Source organism: Ictidomys tridecemlineatus, chromosome 8 (assembly GCF_052094955.1).
Source record: "Ictidomys tridecemlineatus isolate mIctTri1 chromosome 8, mIctTri1.hap1, whole genome shotgun sequence".
NCBI classification, from domain to species: domain Eukaryota; kingdom Metazoa; phylum Chordata; class Mammalia; order Rodentia; family Sciuridae; genus Ictidomys; species Ictidomys tridecemlineatus.
Genome location: NC_135484.1, coordinates 136,727,348 through 136,751,786, shown reverse-complemented (window position 1 = coordinate 136,751,786; position 24,439 = coordinate 136,727,348). Strand labels below are relative to the sequence as shown.

General features: G+C 48.4%; 1 protein-coding gene across 2 annotated transcripts in view; it reads left to right on the top strand.

Moving 5' to 3' along the window:
- Positions 1 to 23,736, top strand: part of Pxdc1 (PX domain containing 1) — a 29,395-nt gene extending 5,659 nt beyond the window's left edge. Inside the window, exons 2-5 of one of the 2 annotated variants that reach the window (XM_005327501.5) lie at positions 8,929 to 9,020; positions 10,508 to 10,625; positions 18,514 to 18,625; positions 22,544 to 23,736. In XM_005327501.5, coding sequence (XP_005327558.1) covers positions 8,929 to 9,020; positions 10,508 to 10,625; positions 18,514 to 18,625; positions 22,544 to 22,661 — 440 coding nt within the window. In that variant the 3' untranslated portion in view covers positions 22,662 to 23,736. The remainder of the gene's footprint in view (positions 1 to 8,928; positions 9,021 to 10,507; positions 10,626 to 18,513; positions 18,626 to 22,543) is intronic. The other variant, XM_078020490.1, reaches the window with a different exon arrangement.
- Positions 23,737 to 24,439: the final 703 nt, after the last annotated feature.

The window sequence follows — 24,439 nt, the reverse complement described above, 5'->3', positions numbered from 1 at the left end:
CCAGGGTCCAAAGATATTCCTGCATTGTGAATAGTTAAAATAGGAGCAGAGTTGAAGTTCTGGTGAGCCCGGATTGTACCAGGCAGTTTATCCAGTGCCTGTTGAGTTTGGCACCTCTACTGGAGTTTCGCATGCAGGCAAGTGGCACTCAGGGGTGAGCCTTGGGAGGCTGCACAGACTTGGGAGAACCTGAGCCCAGGGCTCATTTTCTGTGAGGGGCATCAGTAACAGATGGTCCACGCCATGACCTCCTCCCCTGGGCAGTCGCAGCCTGGAGACGGTAGATAGGAGGGTACGTTGCTATCAGTTGTTGGCACAGAAAGACTTTTATTCTCATTTATTTATTTAGCGGGGCTGAGGAGTGAACACAGGGTCTTGTGCAGGCTAAGCTCGTGCTTTACCACTGAGCTATACCCCAGCCCCTTTTATTGGCCTTTTTGTTCACAGAAGGTGTCCAGTAGCTGGTTTTGGTTGTTACCCCTAAGAATATTATTCCTTTCTCACGTAACAGGCCTGAGAAGCCCCTAGTGCCCTTGATGTGAACTCTCTCCCTGATGATGTGAAGGGCAGGGAGGGAGTGTGAGGCCCAGGGCTCTGTACTCCCTTCTTTCCTTGTGTGATACCATGTCACTGAAGCACATACCCACAGTGACCCTCCTCCACACAGACCCCTCCAGCCCCTGCCCTCTTCTTATCCCACCCGCCAAGCTGAGTGATGGTGGTGGACAAAACATGGTTACTCTTTTGCTAACTCACACTTGCAGGTTTTTCTCCCCATTCATTTTAAGAACAAAAGTCTTAATTATCCTTTGCTGACGTGTAATTTAGAGTCAAGTTGGAAAAACAGCACCTGGACAGAGGGGGAAAGGGAGGAGGGGGAAGGCACTTTTACACACAGTGTCTCCTAGTCCCTGCAGTCACCTTTCCTGCCTCCTGTGTAAGCATATCCAGGCTCTGTGAGATTGAGTGGCAAACCAGGGTTATAGCCAGGTGATGGTGGAAGAAGTCAGGCTTGGGGGTCCCCTGCATGGGGACTCAGCCAAGTGATGGTCAGGTTCTGGTTGAAAGCACTGGCTTTGGACACACATAGGCGGGTATTTGGATACCGGCTCTGCCACCTGCTCCTTGCTGAGTGACTTCAGGGCTCCAGGCCCTGTGGATACAAGAGTAATAATGGTCTCTGCGTGGCATGTTTGTTGAGAGTCCTGCTAATCTGTAATAGCCACAAAGTGCCTAGCACCTACTGGAACCATGTGAGTTGCTGGCCTTGAACTCGGGCTGTCCACCCTTTGTCCTGGGCACAGGCAGTGTCCCTGATGACAGCCTCTTAGAGGGAGAGTGAGGGAGTGTGGTGTCCTGCAGGACTGACCCACCCGTGTGTGCCAGCCCGCTGTTCCCTACAAAACCTTCTGCAGCTGTGGCCACCCCTATCCTTCAAGGATATCCCTGCCTGGACTAAGGGGAGCACTCACAAAGGAAGGTCACCACCCTACCTTGTTGGGACCCTCATGGATTGACTCATGGCTTTGTTGGTTCAGAAACTAGAATTTGGTGCTTGCATGTGAGCTGGGCTTGAGTTACTGTGGTATCCTGGAGCCAATGTGTAGTTAACCCCAAGAGATAGAATTGCCAGATACATAGAGCTCTTGTGGCCAAAACTTACATGGGAAGCTGTGGTCCCCTTAGCCCTCTGGGAAAACCCTTATGGGTTCTGCCTCCGCTCTCCCCACCCCTCCACTGTCACCAGCTATCAGGGCCTCCTCACTCCCTGATCTCACCACCTCTGCCATCTGCTCACCTGCCATCCTCCCCTTCCAGGAGCGGGGCATGCCCTGCTGTGTTGCTTGGCACCTGGAGTCCACCTCCTAGGTGACACTGTATGGTCAGTGTTGGCCTCCTGTCCACCTCCCTGGTGAGCAGGAACACACGGGGGAGGCAGGGATCCTGCCTGTCTTGGTGGCTGTGTTGTAGAAGCTCCTGATGGCCTGATGGGTGAGCCCCACAGATTGGTGTGTGAATGAACCAGTGCTTCCTTCCTATTTAGAGAACTGAGGACGGGCCAGTGTCCTCCGATGCTTTTCATGTCTTAAGACACACTGGCCAACTGAATGGCTTTTTAAAACACTTTAAGTCTAAAACACTTTAAGTGGTAGTTTTGCTTTTGGTGGGGAGAATAATGAAGAGGCCCAGTGAGGAAGAATTAAGGGGAGAGCATAGTAAAAATCAGAAAATTCAAGTCAGACATGTTTTTTTTTTTCCAGTTCATGAATTGACTTCCTCAAAGAGGCCACTCCCCAGAGCAGGAAGCTGTCCTGGAGGGGAAGGAAGTACAACTTCCTCTTTCAGGGTTCTCCGGAAGTTTTACTTCATCTCCACCTCTTCTGTCTCTTCCCTCTGCATTCTCTGCCCAGCTCTTCATTCTTGGGGAGAATGTAGAGCAGAATCGACCCTCGACCCCTATTGATGGTTCCCCAGTACTGTGCAAGGGGAGCCACAGTGGAGGGGTGAACCAGCCCGCCAGTGTCCCCTTGTGAGTGAGGGGGAGCAGTGTCCTGCCCTGGTCAACACTGCCAGGTGCACTGCTCTTGCTCTGCAGTTACACACTGGGACACAGCTGGGGGAAGCAGGTGGGGCCCCATACTGAAGGGTGTGGCCATTTTCTGGGATAATGGAACTTCCTCTGGGATGCTTCAGTCATGCAAACTAGGAGCTCCTCATTCCTTACTCCCTGCCGTCTGGAGTATTAACTACCTGGGTAGAAAGGTGGGGGTTGGCTATAGCTCAGTATTTGAGCGAGCACTTGCCTGCATGCTTGAGTCCCTCAGTTTGATTGCTAGTACCAGTACCACCCTCCCCTGCAAAAAAGGGAAAAAAGAAAAATATGGAGGAATATTAAAAGTTTTCCTAAAAAAAATAAAATATTGTGTTTCCAAACTTTGTATTACACTTTCAATAGTGTATATCCAGGGCTGGGGGTGTAGCTTAGTGGGAGAGTGCTTGCCTATCCTGTGTGAGACCCTGAGTTTGATCTCTAGAATTGAAAAAAAAAAGAGAGAGAGAGAGATATTCTTTTGGGGGGGATTGATTAACCATGTGTTCTATTACTGAGCCACACCCTCAGCCTTAAGAATACATATACATAGACATACAAACACATGTATATGTGTTCTTGATGACATCATTTAGCACTTTACGGAGCAGTGTGCTTCTGTGCACAGTACATCGATGTGCATTTGTTAAATGGAAAAGAAATGATTTGAATGCAATTTGCTATTTGACTGTGTTTGAAAATTCCCTGGGTAGAAAGCTTCCCCCCCAGGCTGTCCATTGTGTCTCAGTCATAAGCTTGCTGTCTTCTTATAAGAGAGGCCCTGCTTTGGGTCATGGACGTTCCTTAATGTGTGCTCTTCTCAGTTCACCCACGCAGCGTCGTGCCTTTATGTCCAAACTTCAGCCACACAAGCACTCAGGTTAGATTCCGACTGCCCAGGTCCTCCACAGAGGAAGCCTGGGGCGGGTGTCAGAAGTGTGGAGCCCCCAAAGTCTCAAAGAAGGCAGGGAATGGGAGTCTTGGACCCTGGTTTGAGATTAGGAAGCTGCATTTATTTATGTTTGCTTTTGCTGACAGATCTGGGGTCGGTTTTGGTTTCAGGAATAAACCAGTTATTTGCATTTGCATAGGATGGCTAATCCCAAGACTGACCGAAGCACACCTTGTGTTCTCAATTTCCAAGGCCCAAGTCATTTAGGAAGAAAGGGCACCTGGTGCTACTTCAGACTGATATTGACCCCCTAAATGTATATGCAGTTGACTCACTGAAGTTTATATACAATAGTATTAATAATTTTTCAGTTTCAAATTCTTAACTGCTTGGATAAACCTGGATAAAATTATTCTGTCATAAATTGTGTGAAGTGAGATTTTTACTTTCCTCAGAAATTAGAAACATTTCTAGAAGCTGTGACACTTTCTGGGTCAACGTCTTTAAATATAGGTAGTGGACAGTTGTCCCTTCCTATGCTGAGGAATCCCTGAATCAAACCCAGCAGCTTCCACAGAGTGCTTGCGCCCCCTGTTGGGCAGTCCTGGAACAACATCCTCCTCATCAAGAGGGGGTTGATTTCCTTTAATTTTCAACTGTGCAAATAAATTCACAACCATCCCACCCACATGCAGCGTTTGTGAGCCCACATAGTAAAACTGCGTTAGACAAAATTTTTATGCTCTCAGTAATGTTTGCAATACAAAAAAATAAAAGTTTTATGTTATCCTAAGTTACTGTATTTAAGCACAGTTTTGAAAGTCATGTTTAAAAGTGTTTCTTATGACAAACAAGCAACATTGGGAATAGCTGCACTTGCCCTTAAGAGTCAAAGGACCTGAGACACAAAGGGACAGAACAACAGGGAGGATACCAAGGCACAAAGGCCACAAGTAGTGTGTTTTGGTGGTAGCAGTCCTTACTGGACTCATAGCTCTTGTCCTCTGTCCTTGAAAAACAAGAAAGCAGTGTCTCACGTGTGGACTCCTCAGAACTGCATCTTTCAGTATGTCACTCTGAGAGCTTATGGTAATCTGAGGCCTGGGCAGCAGGGTTCACCAGCTGTGAATCCAGAACCCCAGGGAGTGTGAAGCAATTAGAAATTTCAAAGGGGGGCTGGGAATGTGACTCAAGAGGTAGCGTGCTCACCTGGCATGCGTGTGGCCCCTGGTTCGATCCTCAGCACCACATACAAACAAAGATGTTGTGTCCCTTGAAAACTAAAAAATAAATGTCAATCTTTCTTTTAAAAAAAAAATAGAAATTTCAAAAGATTTAATTCATTTCTGCAGTGGGGCCCCAGGGTACAGATTCTGGTTCCTAAGTGTTTTCCTTCCACATTAACCACATCCAATCTTTTCGTGGAAAATACCGTTAAAACAATTGAAGGGGAGTGGGAGAAGGGCACTGTGAACTTCAGTGTTTGGGGCTGTCAGAAGCCACGTGGCCAGCGGTGACTCCTCCATGCCCTGGGGTGGGGCCTGGGCTGGTCTGGGCAGCCTGCCTGGGCTGAGGGCCAGTGTGTACTTTCTGATCCCTGCGCTGCAGCCCTGCTGGTGACAGCTGAAGCCGTGCTGTTCAGTAGGTGGGTTTCAGTAAGTTCAACAGAATCTACAGAATCAGGAGGGAGGGTACCGAGAGAGCGGATCCACATGGCTAGCCTGATTGACACCCTGGAGCAAGGATGGGGAACTAAATGATTAAAGTGCCCTTAAAAGCCCAGAGCTTCAGAAAGAATCACCTGCCATTTCTGTGCTTGCTGGTCAGGGTCCAGCTTCTTCCCCTTGTGCTCAGCCTCGTTTAGTTTTCAAGCAGGTTTGCTTTTCTAAGGAGTGACACTTGGATTCCATTCAGAAACATAGAAACTGGAGAAAGCAAGCAACCTGCTTCTCTACATTTCCACAAATAAAACCCAAGCAGAATGGCCAAGTCTTAATGTCCCTGGGGATGGATCTCCCTGAGGAGCACTGCAGGGGTCAGGTTGGCTGGGGGGGGGGGGACCTGTTCCTTGGTGTTGCTATGAGGGTGTGGGGAATTACAGGGTGCAGAGCTGGTAAGGTGGCCTGGGGTCAAGTCCAGGAGGGTCTGGTGGCCCAGCCAAAATACTGATGCTGTTTCCAGAGGCCTGATGGGACACTCTTGCCTTTCTCTGCCTCCATCTAGAAAATGGGTCACAGAGATGACAGAGTACAGGGCACACAACTCACTTGGAATATCAAACAACAAATATGCTTTTAGTGTGCCAGGCCTTACTATTGTATTATGTGTTGTTTATCTGAAATGCAATTTTAACTAGGTGAGATATATATATATATTTTAAATCTGGCCACCCTAAAAGATAAATCTGAAGTAGGATGTATTAATCTCACTGGGGAGTTGCCCTCAGAGACTGTAAACCCACCCAGGAAAATCAAAGAGGTAGCCGGAAATATGTCATCAAAGCAAGCATGCAAAGACTGTAAAACCCTGTAATGTTGCAGAATTGTTGCACAATGCTTTACATCCTGTAAAGTGGGTGTGAACACGCCAGATGCATTGACTATACAAGAGGATAATCTTCAGAACATAAAAGTACGAGTACTGTGTCATCAATTTGCTGGGTTCAAAGCTAGTACTCTAAGAGCCGAAGGATAACAGTAGCTTGTCTCAGAATAAAGAAGCTCTTTGTGGGAAGGAGTTATATAATTGTCTTTTCTTTAAAAACATTTTTTTTTTCAGAGAATTTCAAATTAGCTCTCGTTTTCTCTGTAGACTTCTCCCTATCAAGGAGGGGATCCAAGCATTTTGGTGCAAAGAGCAGCATTTACACACACACACACACACACACACACACACACACACAAGCCTGCACGCACATGCAGCCATGCTTTGCGTAAGGACAGGGATGTTTTGAGAAATGTGTCATAAGGTGATTTTGTCATTGTGCAGACATCCTAGAGTCTGGTGACATAGACTAAGCCAGCTGTGGGATCACTGGGTGATATGCTGTGCAGGACCACTCTCATGGATGCAACACCATGATGGCATGTGGCACATGATGTGAAAACTGAGATTCGTAACTATTTGAAATTCTATGCAAGGCACCTGAGCTTGGGCAGAGATATCCATAGAATATGGCATTCTGGTGTTTTCTTTTTTCATTCTTCTTTCTGCTCCTTCCAGTGAGCAGAGTGGTAGAAAGGGACACAGGGTGAACTGGTCCCTTTCTCTGGTGGTGGCCAGGGCATCATGCTCTGGTGTATTCAGGGGCCATGTGGACAAAGCCCCAGACTTTTCCAGTGGGCGAGTCACAGCCTGCCCTGCTGTTTCTCAGACCCGTCATCTCTGATGGGCCAGGTAAAGGGGTCTCCTGGATTGTGCTTTGGGCCCAATTTCTGACCTTGACTCCAGTTGTGAGGGATCCTCCTCCTAGGGCCTAGGCTTTCAGAAATGCACCCTGCTATGTCTGGGGAGTATCTGGTGGGAGTTCTCAAGAGCTAAGGTGCTGGAGCCTCTTTTTCTTTTTTTGTACCAGAGATTGAACTTAGCCCCCCTACCTTTTTTTTTTTTTTTTTTGAGTCAGAGTCTCTAAGTTGCTTAGGGCCTTGCTAATGTTGAGGCTGGCTTTGAACTTGCAATCCTCATGCCTTAGCCTCCCGTGTCACTGGGATTATAGGCATGTGCCACCACACCTAGCCTATTGGGGTCTCTTAATTTCAATCAGATCATTTAGAAAAAAATTTTTTCTATCTCTCTTGTAGACCCAGGCAATGAGTGGCCTGAAAACTGAATAATCCTTTCCTCATTCGTAAAACAAACAAGTCACTTCTGAAGAACTTCCCAGTGACTTCTTGGAACTTCTCAGTGATCACAGTTCCGGGATTCAGGCTTCTGTGGCTTGATTGTAGTTCACAGGGACAGGACAGGAATACCCTAAATCCTTCAAAACATGGGGAAAAGCCAGTGTCCTTGGGAATCTAATTCTCACCCTTGGGAATCTGATGGATAGAAGTTGTAATGGGAAGTCTTACATTTGCATTGCTCATGGGGAGGCAGAAAAGCATCCCATGTCGCCTAAGAATGTCCTGGAGTCATGGCATTTTAAAAATAAAATACTGTGCACCCAAGAGCCAATCACAGCCTCTGGTGACTGTAATAAGCATAAATGCTCAGATTCCTGGAAAGTGCCATGACTCATGACCACTTTGTTTTTCTCTGGGCAAAAATCTGACTTTTCCCCTCCCAAATACAGCATTTACATGACTTGTCTAAATATGAGCTCTGTTTACATGGGCCTTGTGGTCTGGGCATCCGCGACCAGCAGAGCGAGCCCTTTCCTATGTTGCTGGGGGTGGTAGATCCTAGGCCAGCTAGGCTTATCCCTTGCTGCAGTCACCATGCTGGTGGAGACAGAGTGGTCCTGGGTCAAGTCTGACTATGTCCATGGTGTTTTCAGAGTGGTCCCAGGACATCCCACACTGGGTTATCTTTCACATCCCTACTTTTCATTTCACCACCCTGTATTTGGGTTTACTGTATCAACCCCAACAGAGACATAAACTATTCACTGGGTTGATAAAACCTGAAATGAAATTCAGAGCAGGACTTTGAGAATAGGGCTTCCCATACATGTGGCTGAGTGAGTATGGTAGGCCTTCCTCCTTTGAGGTTTTACTTTCTGTTGTTTTACCTGTGGTCAACCACAGTGTCAAAATATTAAATGGAAAATTCCAGAAGTCAACAATTTGTAAGTTCTAAACAGTGTGCCCTTTTGAGTGACATGATAAAACCTCGAGCCATCCTATTTCATCCCACCAGGTGTTTCCATGCTGTATATGCTACCCTCTGTTTAGCCACTTAGTAGCATTTTTGGTTAGACCTACTTGTGGTACCGAAGTGCTTGTATTTAAGTAACCATGATTTTACTTTATAATGGCTTCAAAACACAAGAGTGATGCTGGCAATTTAGACATGTTGCAGAGACATGGTAAAGTGTTTACTATCCATGAAAAGGTGAAAGTTCTCAATAAGAAAAGGGGGGAAAAATCATGTGCTGAGATTGCTAAAAATTACAGTAAGAGGGAATCTCTGAAACTTGTGTGAATTTTGCTCTCTTCCCTCAAACTGCAAAAATTAGAGGCACAGTGTGAGATACATGCTTAGTTAAGATGGAAAAGACATTAAATTACAGGGTTTGGGACTATCCATGTTTTCAGGCACCCACTGGGGTTCTTGGAACCTATCTCCCTCAGATAATGGGGGACTCCATATTTCCAGACAGCTCATTACAGATGATGACACTTGGGGGTGATGCTCCTGTCTTGGGGCTCCTGTTGTGTATTTCGCTAGGGGGATGTGTGCCCTGGTGTGATTTTTCTGACTTGGGGCATTTCTCTCTCTATTCCAGGTCTGGTTGCCATAAAGGATGCACACGACATAGAGACCAGGCTCAACGAGGTGGAGAAGTTGCTCAAGACGATCATCAGCATGCCGTGTAAAGTAAGGACGGCCGGGTCTGCAGGAGGGAGGGAGAGGGCCTGTCGTCTTCCATGTTTAAAAGATGTGCACCCTCCCAGGTAGCTTGCCTGTGTGCTGTATGCTGCTTGGCATTTTGTTCCCTCCCTGGGAGCACCCGGAGAGAGGGAGGCAGGAAGATGTCATCAGGGAGCGGAAGACTTTTGTGGGCTCCCTACTACTTTGTTTTTCTGTCCCCTGGCACAAAGGGGAAGCAAAGGGCCCCAGGAGGGGTGGAGCAGGAAGGGGCACAGGACCCTCTTCAGATGAGGGGTCTTTGCTTCCTTACCTCAGCTCAGAACCTGCTCTTGCTCAGGGGATTTTAGAACAGGCCCACAGAGGCCCAGGGGAGTGTTAGCATTTCCACATTGGCCGGTGACATTGCTGGGACTTTGCTCTCTTTAGGTGGTTTGTGAGCTTTGGGTGGAGTACCAATTAAGTACCTGGACTTGAGAGTCAGGCAGAACCATGAACTTCTTTTTTCTTTCCATATTTTTTTATTGGTGCACTATAGTCATACGTAAGGGACTCTGTTGGTACATATTTGTACATGCACACAGCACAACAATATAATTTGGCCCATATTGCCCAGTATTTCCCCTCTTCTTCTTCCTCCTGGTCCCTTTCCTCTGCTCTGCTAATTTCCTCTTGATTTTCCTGAGATTCTCCTCCACATATGAAAAAAAAAATGACCTTTGACTTCTGAGTTTGGCTTATTTTGCTTAACACAATGTTCTCATGTTTCATCCATGTTCCTGCAAATGACATAATTTCATTTTTTCTTTATGGCTGAATAAAACTCCATTGTGTATATATATACACCATGTTTTCTTTATCCATTCATCAGTTGATGAACACCTAAGCTGGTCCTATAGTTTGTTGTGAATTGTGCTGCTATAAACATGGGTATGCATGTGTCACTGTAGTATGATGACTTTAATTCTTTAGGCCAAACATGGAGGAGTGGTCTAGCTGGGACATAGGATGGTTCCATTTCTCGTCTTTCGAGGATTCTCCATTCTGACATCCATAGTGGTTGTATTAATTTATAGTTCCACCAACAGGCTGCTAGTAGGACGACTGGACTCCTTTAAGCCTCTGTTTGCTCAGCTGGCATATATGGAAATAAGTGCAGCTCTGAGTTTCTCATCCAGAAACAGGGAGATGTGGGGAAAATACAGACCTGTGAATCCCTGTGAGAAGCAATGGCCATGGCGGTTATTTCTGTTATCCCCACGCTATCCTTGAGGCCTTGCATCTCAGCCACAGGGGACCACACAGGACGAGAAGTGGGCCTTGGCTGTAGCCGTCCAGGTCTCACTGGAGCCTCTGCAGTGTTGGAGGTTGCTCCCTGGGCATCAGCATCAGGCAGGACCCACTTCCACCAGGGAGCAGGGCCCTGTCCCAGGCAAAAGTATGGGGCCAACTTAGGGGAACTTTTCAGTTTGAGTAATTACTGTGTTTCTTTCCAGTATTCTAGGTCTGAAGTTGTGCTCACCTTCTTCGAAAGATCTCCGCTGGACCAGGTGTTAAAAAATGATAATGTACATAAAATTCAACCCAGCTTTCAAAGTCCGGTCAAAATATCAGGTAAGAGCCACAGTGAAGGTGTGGAGGTGTGTCTTTGGATACAATATCCACCCTAGGGCTTGGAATTTTGTGAAAATAGTGGTTGAGAAACTGTTTCTGATTTTTATTAAGCTATGTGTTTTCTACCTATTGCTCTGCAGTTCACACTCTTCCAAAGGGATTTATTTTGCATTTAAATTGGAACTTATTTCGGAACTAGGAAGATAGTTATTGTGTAGTCTTGAACTTGGTTCTTGGTTTTAGGGCAGCCAGCCCAGGGGAAGTATAAAGAGTGGGTATAGTTAGTGTGGACATTGGACCTTAGCTTCTGGCTGTGAAGATCAGTAAAAAGCAGGCAGGGTAAGGGGGGATCACCCACAAGAGAATGGATGGTGACCTCCTGGGACCAGGTGGCATGTGTCATAAGAATAGTAGACTTGTATTTTTTCAGTGCTGTTTCTTTGAAAACTTCTGAGAAGAATTTTGTAGAAAAAAAAAAAAAGAGTTCTGTCCTAGGAGTTCCCAAGACTGGGTTTCACCAAGTAAGGGGTAGTCACCTTGTAACCTAAGAGGTGACATAAGAGTGTCATCTTGCTGGGGCCTGCCAGTGGAAGAAGGGCAAGTGGTTACGAGAGGAGACATGCTTGGCTAAGGGTGGGATTCTATGTAACATCATGATCTGTAGGAAGGAGGGGAGAGGGCATAAGACACCATCTTTGCATTTCTGAATGGAGGAGAAGGTGGGGTGAAGAGAAGGGGACTCAGTGGGAAGCTGAGCCCAGAGCTGTCTACTGGAAAGGAATCAGGGAGAGAGGACTTCTAGGGACAGAGCGATGATGCCTAGGTGTAGTGTCCTTATGAAGATACATGCCACCCAGGGATGAGGTTCCCGACTGTGTGTGGGGGTGAACTGCATGGGTGGGCAGGTTCTGGAGCCTGGAGTGGACGAGGTATTGGTAGGTACCCCTGGGAGCGCAGGGTGGGTGGTACATCCAGGTTTGATACCTCCCACAACAGCTTCTTGAGTGTTCTTAGAAGAGTGGGCAGTGCAAGGGCCCCTCCTTAGCTGGCACCTGGTCTCCAGAACTTTCTTTACAGCAAAGTGAAGATGGCTATGTTGTTATCCTGTTTGGGTGTCTACAGACCCTCATCTTGCAGGGAAAACAGAGAGCTCTGGAATCCCCCATTGGCTATCACATGGGATTCTGTATTGCATAGCCTGGGGGCATGGAGAAGCTTCTCTTTAGTCTGGATGGGTAAGGTCCTTGCACTGAATCTTAGTATCTGTGCTTTGCTCTATTTTGTTCTGTTTTAGGCAAAAGAGAAAGCAAAGAATAGCAGAATTATCATAGAACCTTGTGTCATGGGAGGAACTGGGCTGTTGCTTTGGAATGACCCAGGGACTCCAGAGTTGAGGGGACAGGCTGGAGCTGTGTGGAGCTGCCTCTTGGGGAATGACTCCTTGGGAGCAACAACCTGGAAGTCCCTATCCTTCTGTCCTGCTTTTATTAGCAACGTGACTGACTGATACATGGGCCGTGTCTTTCCTAAAGGGCTGAAAGTCATGAGATGAATTAAAAGGGATAAATGTGGAGTCCCACACTTATCTTTATGTTCTTTGTGTCTTTTTGCAAGGATTAAGGACAGGTTTCAGCCCATGGCCATCTGTGAGCCTCCTGGAGCCTCCTTGGGGCCTTTCTACATGCCCAGGGCTCGGCATCTAGGTCTAGGAAGGTAGGGGTTTTGACCTTCTAGTGCAAGTCAGGACCCTAGGCCATGTGGGATGTCCTATCCAGCCCGGGAACCATCGCAAAACAGCCACTGCATCTGGAGAAGAGATTCTGGGGAGGGGAGGGGTCAGAAGAGTGGGAAGAAATGGAGAAGAGAGATTGAGAGGAAGAGGATGTGGCTCTGGTGTTGGCAGGCCCCCAGTGGTGTGGCACCAGCACTTGGGAAGAAGTGCTGCTGACTTTGGCTCCGCACAGAATACTTTCTGACAGCCAAAGAGTGTAAATGGTCTGTAGCTGAAAGTCTCGGTGCTAAGGCTGGGGGAGCCTCCCTCCAGAGAGAAGCGTCCTCAACCCCTTTGGATATTTCCTCCCCTTCCTGCGGGTTCTCCCCATGAACTCTCCCAGTCCTCTGGCTTGGCTTCCCGAGCAGCCTACCCTCAATTGTCTGTCCCCTCACTGTCTGAGCAAGGGCTTCCTGACAGATCAGTGCATGCCCCTCGGCACCCCCACCCACTCAGTGCAGGAAGTGCTTCATTACTCAGTGGGCGAGGAAATACACTGATAATGACCCACGGCAGCTTCCGGAATGCTTCCTAATGAAACTACTGGTCCCAGTAGCAACAACATCTCTTGAGAAAAGAGCTCCCATGTGGGCACATCAGGTCATCGGTCTCAGTGCCATATCGGGGGTAGACTCTTGGGTTCCCAGGTGGAGACTCAGGGTCCAGAGAGTGCCGGCCTCACAGGAAACGTCTACGTGGCTGACATTCTTCCTCTTTCTCCAGAAGTGTACCCCAAGTACTGATGCCAGGCCTCCCAAACTGACTCCCAGGGCTCATTAATTTCTTAAAACCTCACCCTCAGAATAAACTCTGGTCCCTTGGTTGTCCTGAGTGTGAAAGAGTCTGAACTCTGGCTGCTGCTGGCCTGGTGACCTTGAGGGTCCTTCAGGTGAAACCTGCCCATCCATTGCTATTCTGGTAAATTCCATTCATTTGGGAAAACACTCTTCATGGCTGAGACCTATATCTGTGCTTCTCCCCCTACCCTGATTTCTTGATGCCTTCTTGTGCCAATGTGCCGTTCAGCGAGGAGGTGCCACAGGTGGGGCACTGACCCTCTCTTTACCATCATAATTGAGACAGCACCCAGACTCTGAAGGCTCCTTTCTTTCCAAATGGTGAGACTGCTTAGTGGTCAGGGCTCCACTAGATGGCGCCAGGCACTAGTCGTGGTGAGAACCCTGTCCATTTCCTGGCTCCCCAGCAAGGCTAGCCCTGCAGCCCTTAAGCATTCTTGGCCCCATGTTAATCTAAATGCTCGTCAGATCTAAAGAAGCCAAAATCTAAAGTATTCTGTGCCAACTGTGTCTGTGCAGAGTGAAAGAAAACATAGTTTTCAGCCTTCATCTGCTATGGCTAGTTGGATGGATGGGTGAATCTCAGCCACAGAACCTGATCATGCAGGTCTGAGGGGCCTGAAAATGATCATTTTAATTTTCATTATTCTGGCATCTGTGCAATCTCAGCCTTAATTTTTACTATCCAGAGACAGCCTAGTTAGCCTATTAATAGAAAGGCATCAATTTGGTTTTTGTCTTGTTGCTGGAGTATGTTGAAAATATAATGGGAGAGAGGATTTGCAAGCAAGGAAAGCTACATCATGAATACTTCTGAGACAAAATGTCTGCTGAATACAAGGTATAGAAAAGTTAGTGGAGTGACAGGGTGGTGGCTTAAGGGGACAAATGAAAACTTAGATGCAGTAAAAAATAAAAAAAAGTACACCATTGGGACAATATGTACCATGGTAGTTGTTGCAAAACCCTCCTTCCTCAAATGATCATATCAGCATCAATAGTAATAGGGCCTGTGAAACACAAGTGCGCGCGCACACACACACACACACACACACACACACAATACTGCTACACTGTGGAGAACACAGCATTACTTCCTGTAGGATCCCTGCCAAAGGTGCGTCACCTCTATCTCATGGCTCAGAAACCCAACTGAGGATCATTGTGTAAAATAGATGGCCCACCCTCCTTACAAGTGTTGCAGTCATTAGAGACAAGAAAAGAGGAGAAAGTGTCGGTCCTAGGAGACCAAGACTCACCAGCTGGAAGCACCAGCATTCTGGATTGGAGGCCAAACAGAGAAAAGGGTCCTTAGTGGAAAAGCTGGTGAAACTTGAGTAAAGGAGGTCTCAGTTAACACTATTGTCCGCACATGAATTGCCTGGATTTCATCCGTCTGCCATCCTTGTGTACAATGCGGACGTTAGAGAAGCCGCTGAGGGAAATGTGAGAACCCTCTCGACTGTGTTTGCAGCTTTTCTGCAATTCTAAAATTAGCTCAAGATTAAAAGTTGCGGGGGGGGGGGGGGAGACATACTAAAAGTAGGGCTCTTCTCCATGTGAAGATAGGAATGCAAAAAAAAAAAAAAGCTCAAAAATGAAGTGTTTTATGGAGTCAGTCACGTATATGATCAAAGTAATCAGACTGGCCAATGATTTTTGCTGGTGGTGCTAAATTGACATCTAAGAAATTCACATTTTCAGTGTGTTTGAAGACAGGCTTCAGGGGCTGTAAGTTTTCTTTAATCATACCATTTCCTTCAGGTCTCTCTCTTTACTTTTTTTCCATGGGTCACGACAGACAGGAAGACGTTACCAACCGTGAGGGTAATCATGGAGTTTATTTGAGCTCCCAGCACGTGTTAGATGCTTTACATCTATCATCCCTAATTCGAGCGTGTGCCCTGTTGAATGGATACAGTTATTCCCATTTTATGGATAAAGAAACTGGGCAAGAAGTAACTTGCTTCCTAAGCATCCGGAGGAGACCTGAGCCTTGAACCAGCCCGATTTGAGTTCTAAGTCCACATGCCGTGTACCCTGGAGGACCCAATCTTTCAAACTGCAGGCCTTCAACGCTTGCTGATGCTGCGTTCCAGGCAGGTTAACAGGAGGGTCTTGTTACAAGTCAGATTCTCCTAGCCGATAACCATGAATCTCAAGGAAACCTTTTGCTTGAAGGTCTGAGTCCCCTGTCCATGCTACCTACCCTTCTGTGAAAATTGACCTGCCAGGGTGATTCCCAATCGAGCATTTGCTGTCCTGTTTGTCCACAGATAGGAAAAGACAGAGCTAGATGGTTATTAGCAAAGAGGATCTGCTTAAACTGGTGGTCCCGGCTAGAAATCTGTTATAGCTAAATGCTTTCTCTCTCCCTCAACCACTAATTTGTATAACTCAAGATAAGACTTTTTTTTTTTCCCCAAGTGATGGCATGAATAAAAATACAAACTGTCACAGAATCTGTGCTGCTTTTTCAACTAGCGCAGGATATAAAAACCGCGTATGTTTCCTAGACTTTCAGGCTGCCATGATCTGATACTTGTTTACATATTAAAAGATCATTTGCTTTTCAGCCAGCCATCCCTTTCCAAACCAGAGTTGGGAATATATGTTGCGAAAGCGGTTGCAAACCCACCAGCGCCGTAACCTGGTTTGCCTCCCCGTTGTTGCAGAGAGAGCAGAACCAGAGTTTCTCAGGGGCCCTCAGTTGCCCTGAGGAAAACGTGCAGTTTGAGCCAGGTCCCTCCCAGGGACTGGGCCTGAGGCTTCAAGCACTGACAAACCTTAGTGTCCTAAGGGGCCCAGATGGCTTTGCAGACAATTAAGCAGCATTTATGTGCACAAAGGCTTTTTTTTTTTTTTTTTTGGTCAGATAATTAAGAAATGATTCGTTTCAGATATTTTTGGAGGGGATTGGTAAAATTCCATTTTCTAGAACTCCAGAGTTCACTTTTAAGAACCATTAGGAATGTCAGATAACTTCAGAGTTTTGTTCAGAAATGATTTGCAGCAGTGACATCTGTTTGAACTTGTAGGGTCCCCCCGCCCCAAATTCCCTTGGCAGAGGGGTGGGGAGAAAGGGGGGACGAGGGCTGTCAGTTTAACTGTATGGAGGCTGCTCCCGAGTTTTGTGTGCTTCCTCAGACAGACAGATTTGGGTCAGAGTTAATAAAAACCATAAAGAAAGTGGTTCTTTGCTGCCACAAACCTTTTAAATTGAGAGAGAAGGGGATCTGAACCTACCTTATTAAGGTTTCTAATTTTCAGAGTCTGCCTGCTCAGCCAGGCCTGGCTAAGAGTCTTCTTTTTGTTCTTTTCACACCTAGAAATGTAGTTGACCCCAGAGTTCCCAGACCGACGCGTCATAGGTTTGCAGAGCCTCTTCTAGACCCAAAGTCCCCACCAGAGTGGAGCAGGGAGGAAGACCCAAACAAGCCACCAGTGGATGCCCCATGGGGTGTGGCTAAGTGTCACCAGAGACCCGTGGAACATGAGCGGCCCCCTCTCCAGAAAGTTAGGCATAAATCCCAGCAAGAGCTTGGCTCGTCTGATTGATGACTCGTCATTTTGATCCCATCGGGAGAAAAAATCTTCTATTTTTCTTTCTTGTTTTTTTTGTGTTGTTTCCCTAATTCTCTTCACATGGAGCAAAGTTCAAAGAGCTGAGAGCGGAATGCCTAGAAAGATCAAAGGTATTCAGGAAGTGACAATTTCAGTTAGAAAAAAAGCAACTTCATCCTTTGGAAGAATTTAGAATAAACTATGCTAAGGTATAAGAAAAAAACATAAATAAATAAATAACAGAAAGAAAACAATTCTGCAGACAACAAAGGGAAGATATTTCCATGGACACTGTGGGCCGGGAGTGATGCTCTTTTTTGGGGTATGGCGGGCTCAGAGGATGGGGAGGCTGATCCCCGAGCGGCCTGTGAGCGTGAACTTGGCTCCGCATGGTGGGATGGTGATTTCTTGCATTTGAGAATGCACCAGGACTTTGAGGTGTATTGTCAGCATGTCTTTTACAGTGCAGTTAGCCTGATTTGAGAGGACAGCTGAGGTGGTGCTGAGGAAGGGAAGGGAGCCAACCTCACAGGGAGGGGAGGACTTCAAGGCCAAGGAGCATTAATGGACACCAGATCTGTTCCTGTACTGAGGGAAGGGATGAAAGCAGACCCTTGGGAAATATAAATAAAGACTAGAGCAGGAGAGAGGCAAACCACACCTGGCTCTTATGCATTCGGCCAGTATGCATGGATGCAGTCAAACACAGGTCAAGAGAATTGGAAAAGAAACCCTGCTGTCCTGGACACGTACAAACTCTTTTTTTTTTTCCCTTGTCATTATTCCCTAAATAAGGCAGAATAATAACTACTTAAGCATTGTATTCGGTGTTTTAAATCTTCTGGAGGTGATACAAAGCATACAGGAGGATATGTGCAGATCTCATGCCGGTACTAGGCCATGTCACGTGTGGGCCTCGAGCAGCCCTGGATTTGGGTATTCTTGGAGGTCCTGGAACCAATCGTGCATGGACCCCAAGGGACCACTTTACTTAAATGGACAAGACAACATGATGAATCATATCCCATAATGAGGTTTTAGAGTTAGAAGGATCCTCAGGGGTTATCTCATACAATTTTGAAACTGCAGTAAAGCTCACAGTCAGGCTGCCTGCAGTGTCGGGGCCCCCAGCCCAGTGCTGGTCCCACATCTTTCATTCCAGCTCTCCTAGCCATGGTCCCGAGCCCCAGACCTCCACCTTTGCAAACTAACGCCATTCAGCCAATATAGACACAGGAAGTCATTTTTCTCTGTTACCAACATCAGTGCTTATTGTGTGTGTCGGGGTGGGGTGGGGGCATCAATGCCTATAAAGAACTATATATAGACAAAAAGTGAAAGTGTCCTGCTTGGTTCAAAATGCACATTGATTTCATTTGATGCTCACAGGAAGCCCAGGTGGTGGATGTTGTCAGCTCTGCCTCAGCCCACAGGCGAGAGCTCAGAAAAGGTTGGGTGACCTGTGAGATGGTGCATGTCACTTTAAACTCAGTGGGAGGGCCATGGGGGGGTGCTCACAGATCCAGAGCCTCTCCCCAGGCAGAGCCACACTGGCTGACTGACACAGGGTCAGCCCGCATGGCTCCCTCAGGGGCTGGTGTCTGGCCGAGCACTAGAATGAACCTCCACTGTGCAGAGTGGGACAGAAAGGGGGACAGTAGGTGTCGGGGACAGTGGGGGAAATGGTGTAATCCCTGAACTTCAAAACCTCAACTCCGCCCCTCCCCAATACTCACTTGATGGCTTTGGTTTTCAGAAATCATGAGGTCCAATGGATTCTGTTTAGCAAACACAGAAACGATAGTCATTGACCACAGTATACCAAATGGAAAAGACCAGCACCTGGGCGTGGATCCCGCAGAGCATCTGTAAGTATCTTGGTTTGACTGTGGTTTTATAGAAAGGGTCCCCAAGCTGCCGGCCCCTGCTGGAGACTGGGGTTTGCGGCCCACTCTGGCTGCATTGGAAGGAACCAAAGTGGCCAGAGGCACCCGCAGCTGACTCTGCCCACGTTTGGATACTTATTTTTAAAGATGTGCCCTTTTCTAGAGTTTGGTGAGACCTTGATTCATGGACGTTACATCTTGAGGATCTCTTGAGACTGGGGATGTAACATCCATGTTGGTCTCACGTCAGGCTCAGGGTGGAGCCTGGCCATTGGCCCTGTTTTGAGACCGAGGGCATGTCCCGTCACTGTAGGCTGGATGGACAAACACACCATTGTCCCCTCCATTCCTTCTACCTCTGATAATACAATTCTTGACCATAGTATGTGCTCTGGAAAGCACAAACACCTGGGCACCGAGGCACAAGCCTTCCTTCTGCTCGGATCTCTGTCTGGCAGCTCCTTGGTGAAATCCTGACACGGAGAGGGGGAGTTACACCTTGATTCTGTTTACCGTCTAGGCCAGGTCCAGGCTTCTTGGTTGTGAGAGTTCAGGAAATTATCTAGCCTTCTCTGCTTCCCTTATCTTCAAGGGGGACCATTCTGCTCTCTCATGGGTGCCTCTCTGAAGACTGCAGATGACAAGCATAAACGGTCTGGCTCAGGAAGCAGGCTGCAGAATCTCCCTGGGGGCCCCATGAGTGACACAGAATGGGGACAGCTCATATCTGGAATGCTCATGTCCAGCCCCAACCACTTGGTAGCCCTCAAAGGCAGAAGGAAAAATAAACAAAACACCTAAGATAGAGCTAAGCTCCCATGTGACACACCTGGGCGAGTCGGCTGCAGGAGACGCTGACCTGCAATGAGCCTGGGTTCTTGGATGTGGCCTGAGCCTCTTGTGCTACACTCCTGCTCCGTCACAGAGCTTGATGCCTTGTGGGACTGGCACCAGCCTGTAGCCACCCCTTCCCAGTTTTTCAGGTGTCTCTTGGGGATTTGATGCGAGGGTCCTTCACAGTGGACGTGCCAGGAGATGCTGGCACGAGAAGCAGTGCTGCTGGCCGGTCGGCTCCGTGGCCCTGTGGCACTGCAGACCCTCTGTATAATTCACCACTTCACTGAGGCCTCTGGGCACCACTGATGTGGATCAGTGGGGGAAGGGCAAGAGTCCTGTAGCTTTGTGGTCAGGGATTGTCTTGGTGGAGAAGATAGATGGAGACCCTTCCTCACCACTAGCTGCTGTAGGGTCTGGGTTCCGACTCTACCGTATCCCTGGGGGGCACCTCTGTCTCCAGAAGCACTCTGGAACAGGGTCAGGGTTTTCCCCAAGTGCTGGGATGATGGAGCCCTGAGCCTCACGTGTGCCAAGCACTCGCTCTACCACTAAGCCACACTCCCCCAGCCCACGATGCCAGATTTACAAAGTAGTTTCCACTGTGAGCAGTTTTGAGCTTAGAAGAAACAGAGAGGAAAGAAAATCTGGCCGGAAGCATGACTCCCCCGGCTGGCCAGCACTCTGCATGGACAGGAATGGCAAATCTTGAAATCGTGGCCACCTGCTTCAGGTCACCCATCTGGCAGGAGAGTAGGAGCAAGGAAGAAAACCCAGTGCTCCCAGGGAAGCCTGGTGGAGGATCAGGGGAGCACTTAGAGGGAATTTCTGAGGGCCGGCCGGCATGGCTCTGACCTAGGACAGTGAGGCCCAGCTGGTGGTCTGGCTGCAGTTGGCTTCCTGGGAGCTGACTGTGGGAGTGTTTGAACTCCAGTGACTGTCAGGCAGGTGGCACTCGAGGCCGCTGTGTGACCTGCCCCTAGGGCCGTGGTAGAGTCTGTACAGGCAGCCCCCACACTCTGGCCCAGGGTAGGGTGGACCCCAGGGCTGGGAACTGGAGATGAGCTGCAGTCAGAGAGCGTCGGACCCCTGGTCGCAGCAGGCTGAAGGGATTGCCAGTCTCCTGGGCAGACACCCAGGCCTGAGGCCTTGGGCAGTTCTGCCAAGGGCTGGACCTCAGCCCCATGATTCATCTTGCTCTAGCCTCCCAGCCTCCCTGGAATTCCTTCTCCTGGTCTTGGGTCACCCTCTGTTCTGGGGTGATGAGGGCAGGTGATGGGGAGCTGCGAGGACAGTTGCCAAGACCCTGTCCTGGCTGGTTTGGGGGGAGATTTAATGCCTTAAGGTGAAGCTGCAGAGTTGGTCTGGTCCCATGAGGTACTCTGACCCAGTGGAAGCTCTTCACGGGCACCTTGAGCTGCCAGGGGAGTAGGGGGCCTCCAGGAGGAGCCTGAGGCGGGATCTGGGCCCTGCATCCTTCCTGAGCTGGGCGCAGACACGGGGGCTCCACTTGCCTCTCTCACTTCTCACTGGAGTTAAAGGAAAGCCCCCCTCTGCAGCCCTTTCTATTCGGACATTTTAAAGCTACCATCCCCTCCTCTACATTTTTGGGGTTTTTTTGTGTTGTTTTTTTTTAACCACAAATTACTTAATTTGCAACTTAGAGGAAGCCTGCCGGAAGCCCCATTGTCTGAGGTCCGCTGGGTTCTGCACAGTCCTGTGTACTCAGCTTGCAGGGAGGCCCCCCTCTTAGGGCCCATTGCATCATGTGCCAGCATGTCCACATCAATGGTGGTGACCTGTGGTCTGGACAATTCATGGACTTCCTGGTCACTGAGCAAGTAGCATCAAGTTCCTATCACTGTCCTGTGGTCAGAGGCATCTTCAAGTGCTGGGAACCAGCCCAGGGACTCAGCATGTGAAGTGGACTCCAGAGCTTCCTTCCTGCCCTCCTGCCTCCTCCTCCCACCCACCTCCTCCCGCTCCTCCTCCTGCCTCCTGGGCACTGGTTTCAGGTGAGGAAGATGGAGGCAGCACAAGCAGGACCCGTCTCCCTCCTTGGTGAAACCCCAATATGTGTGGCTGAAGACAGGGAATCTGTTTCTCACAGTTCTGGAGATGGGAAGTCCAGGTTCAAGGTGCTGATGCCTGACTAGGGCCTTCTAGTGAGAGAGAGAGAAACAGAGACAGAAAGAGTGAGCAAGAGAGAGACGAAGGGTGGGTGCTGAACAGGCTTTTAGAACAAACCCACTCCCATGAGTACATTAATCCATGCCCATGGGCAGAGCCTAGACTCTTCTTGACACTGTTGCACTGAGGATTAAGTTCCCAGCAGATAAACTTGGGGGAACACACACGAATCATAGCAATCACACTTTTTTCTTTGTTATGCCTTTTTTGAAAGATTTGGAATCTTTTTCTGGCTCAGGAGGTCCATCTGGGTTGGACAGGCAGCAGAAACATTTCTAGTTCAGGGGGAAACCCAGCAGGAGGGCACTTACTTGACTTTGCTTTTCTTTACATTTGGGTACTCAGTTCCCTCCCACCCCACGTCAGCCTCCCACATTCAAATGCGTCTTATACTTCCCAGCCTGAGTTGATAACAGCCCAAAGGAGGCTTCCTCACTAGAAGGACTCTCTCCATACCTCCACGGGCCTCCTGCCCCTCCCTGGTCTCCTTAGCAGGCTCCTGCTCCCTGAGGAGAGGCCCCACCTGTCTTGTTCACTGTTAGACCCCAGAACTGATAATGCACCTGGCACCAAAGGAGAGAGAAAAATGATGGTCCCAAAAATGTGGGAATGAACGAGGGCCTCACTAACTATTGGTTAAACCAACATGGATAGCGGCCACACAGGCAGGAAAACCAGAAGCCGAGATGGATTTTAGGAGAGATCCATTTCACCCAAATCATTTGTAACCATGGTTCTTTTCATGCGTCCTCAGCGTCCCTGGGAAGGCCACCCTGTTGGTCCCTTCACCCCCTGCACAGAGGGTTGGCCCCTTCCTTTCTCTCCGCTCCATCTGGGACTCCATGAACTAGTCTCACCTCTTTTTTCCTGTTTCAGGTTTGAGAATGGTGGGGAGTTCACCTCAGAGCTGGAGAACGGCGACGACCCAGCAGCTTATGTCACCAACCTGTCCTATTATCACCTGGTCCCCTTCGAGACGGACATTTTGGACTGAGCCCCTCCATTGGGACTCCCCCACCTCAGCCCTTGACTGCATGTCCTGACGCTGTCCACAGCTGCCACTCAGGCCTGGATTTCCCAGGGTCCCAGACCCCATCCCTGGTGAGGGCTGGTGTCCGACAATTGGAGCTGCAGGGCTTCTTGGTGGCTGTGGGCTGATGGCAGGTCTCCAACAACCAGGGCTCATGTCCCTGAGTCTCTGCAGCCTGCGGTTCTGCGGGGTCTTCTCTTCTCTCTCTGCTTGACTCACCAGGGTGCCTCTTCACTCCTGGGACTCGCTGCCTACGCTCAGTGCCTGCAGGGCGGGCGTACTCTCTGCCAGGCCAGGGGTGCCAGGCTGTGTCTGGCCTCCCTCTCCCTGTTACTCCTTCTCTGCGAGGGACATTCCCTTATACCAATGGCCTCAGACTGCCTGGCCACCTTGACTGCCCACCATTCCTTCATACGTGAAAGGCAGGAGGCATTTCAAGGGGAGATTTTGACAAGTTGCCAAGTTCTGGATGACTGGAGCAGGGGACGTTTAGTAATCCCGATTTCCCTGGAACCAGGATGTGTGGCTTTTGTTTTTGTGTTTCATCTCTCTGGAAACCAAGTTCGGGGTCAGCCCAGAGGAGTGTTTACAGAAGGTCAAGCACACATGGGGAGTGTTGGCCTCAGAGCAGTGGAATCATTGATGACCAGGTGCGTGCATGTCTGAACTTGGCCTGAGAGTTAATGATGCCCCTCAAGAGCAAAGGAAGCCCTTTCCTGGGCCGCCAGCTCCTCTCAGTCAGCCCTTCCACTTGGGTGTGATGCTGTTACTACCGCCTGCAGGCGGCGGGGGTTCCTCTCTCCTGCCCTCGGTGCCATCGTTGTCATAATGAACCTGAAAGGATGGAATTGGAAGGAAAGTTCAGGGCCCCGGGCCTACAGGGGTGGGTCTGGGTTCTCTGAGATTTATCTCCCCGGTGTCTACTAACGACCAGCATTTGCTAATGTAAATAATAGTAAATTATTGAGAATTCTAATTCTTTTACACAGTCTGTTTTTAATCTATTTTAATTAAATAAAATCTATTACTCTAACTTTGATATGTTTGTCTAGAAAGGTGTGGTTCATTTGTCCCCTTTACGGGAACAGGACGGAAACCAAACACAGACCCCTGGTGCCTGGCTCTGAGCTCTCTCCCTGTCACGTTGTCATTTAGGAAATGTGGTATGTTCTTCCCGTGGGGAATGATCTGTCCAAACTGAAAAGTGAACAAACAAGCTTGGTAGTTTTGGGGGGGTTTTTTTGGTGATTTTTTTTCATTTTTATTTTTTTCCATTTAGGATTTTTCTCCTTCTCCTTTTTCCTCTGTGGCAGCCACAGGAAACCTCTCTGGTGACCCAGCTGTAATACATCTGATATTTCCATGGATTTTGCATTTCCCTTCTGCTTTCTGGCCTTGTTCAGTTTCATGCAACCTGATCTTCAAATATGCCATTAGGTGGCTGACTGAGGTTGACCAGTTGCCTGTTTCTTTTCTCTCTTTTAACAGAGTTCTCAGTTCCATACATGGATAGAATTTTTTGCCTACCACTTAAAGTTAGAATCAATCAACACGTTCAGTTAATTCCAATGTAACTTTCAAAGTGTGATCCATGGATTAGGCTAATCACCCATGTTCCACAGGGTGCTTCTCTCCAGCCACTTACCTATTGAGATGGTGACTTCCTCAGCTCACCCACTTGCACCGACTATTTCTATATGTGTATGTTAAGAGCTGAGTTTGGGCTCCCCAAGCTCTTCCTC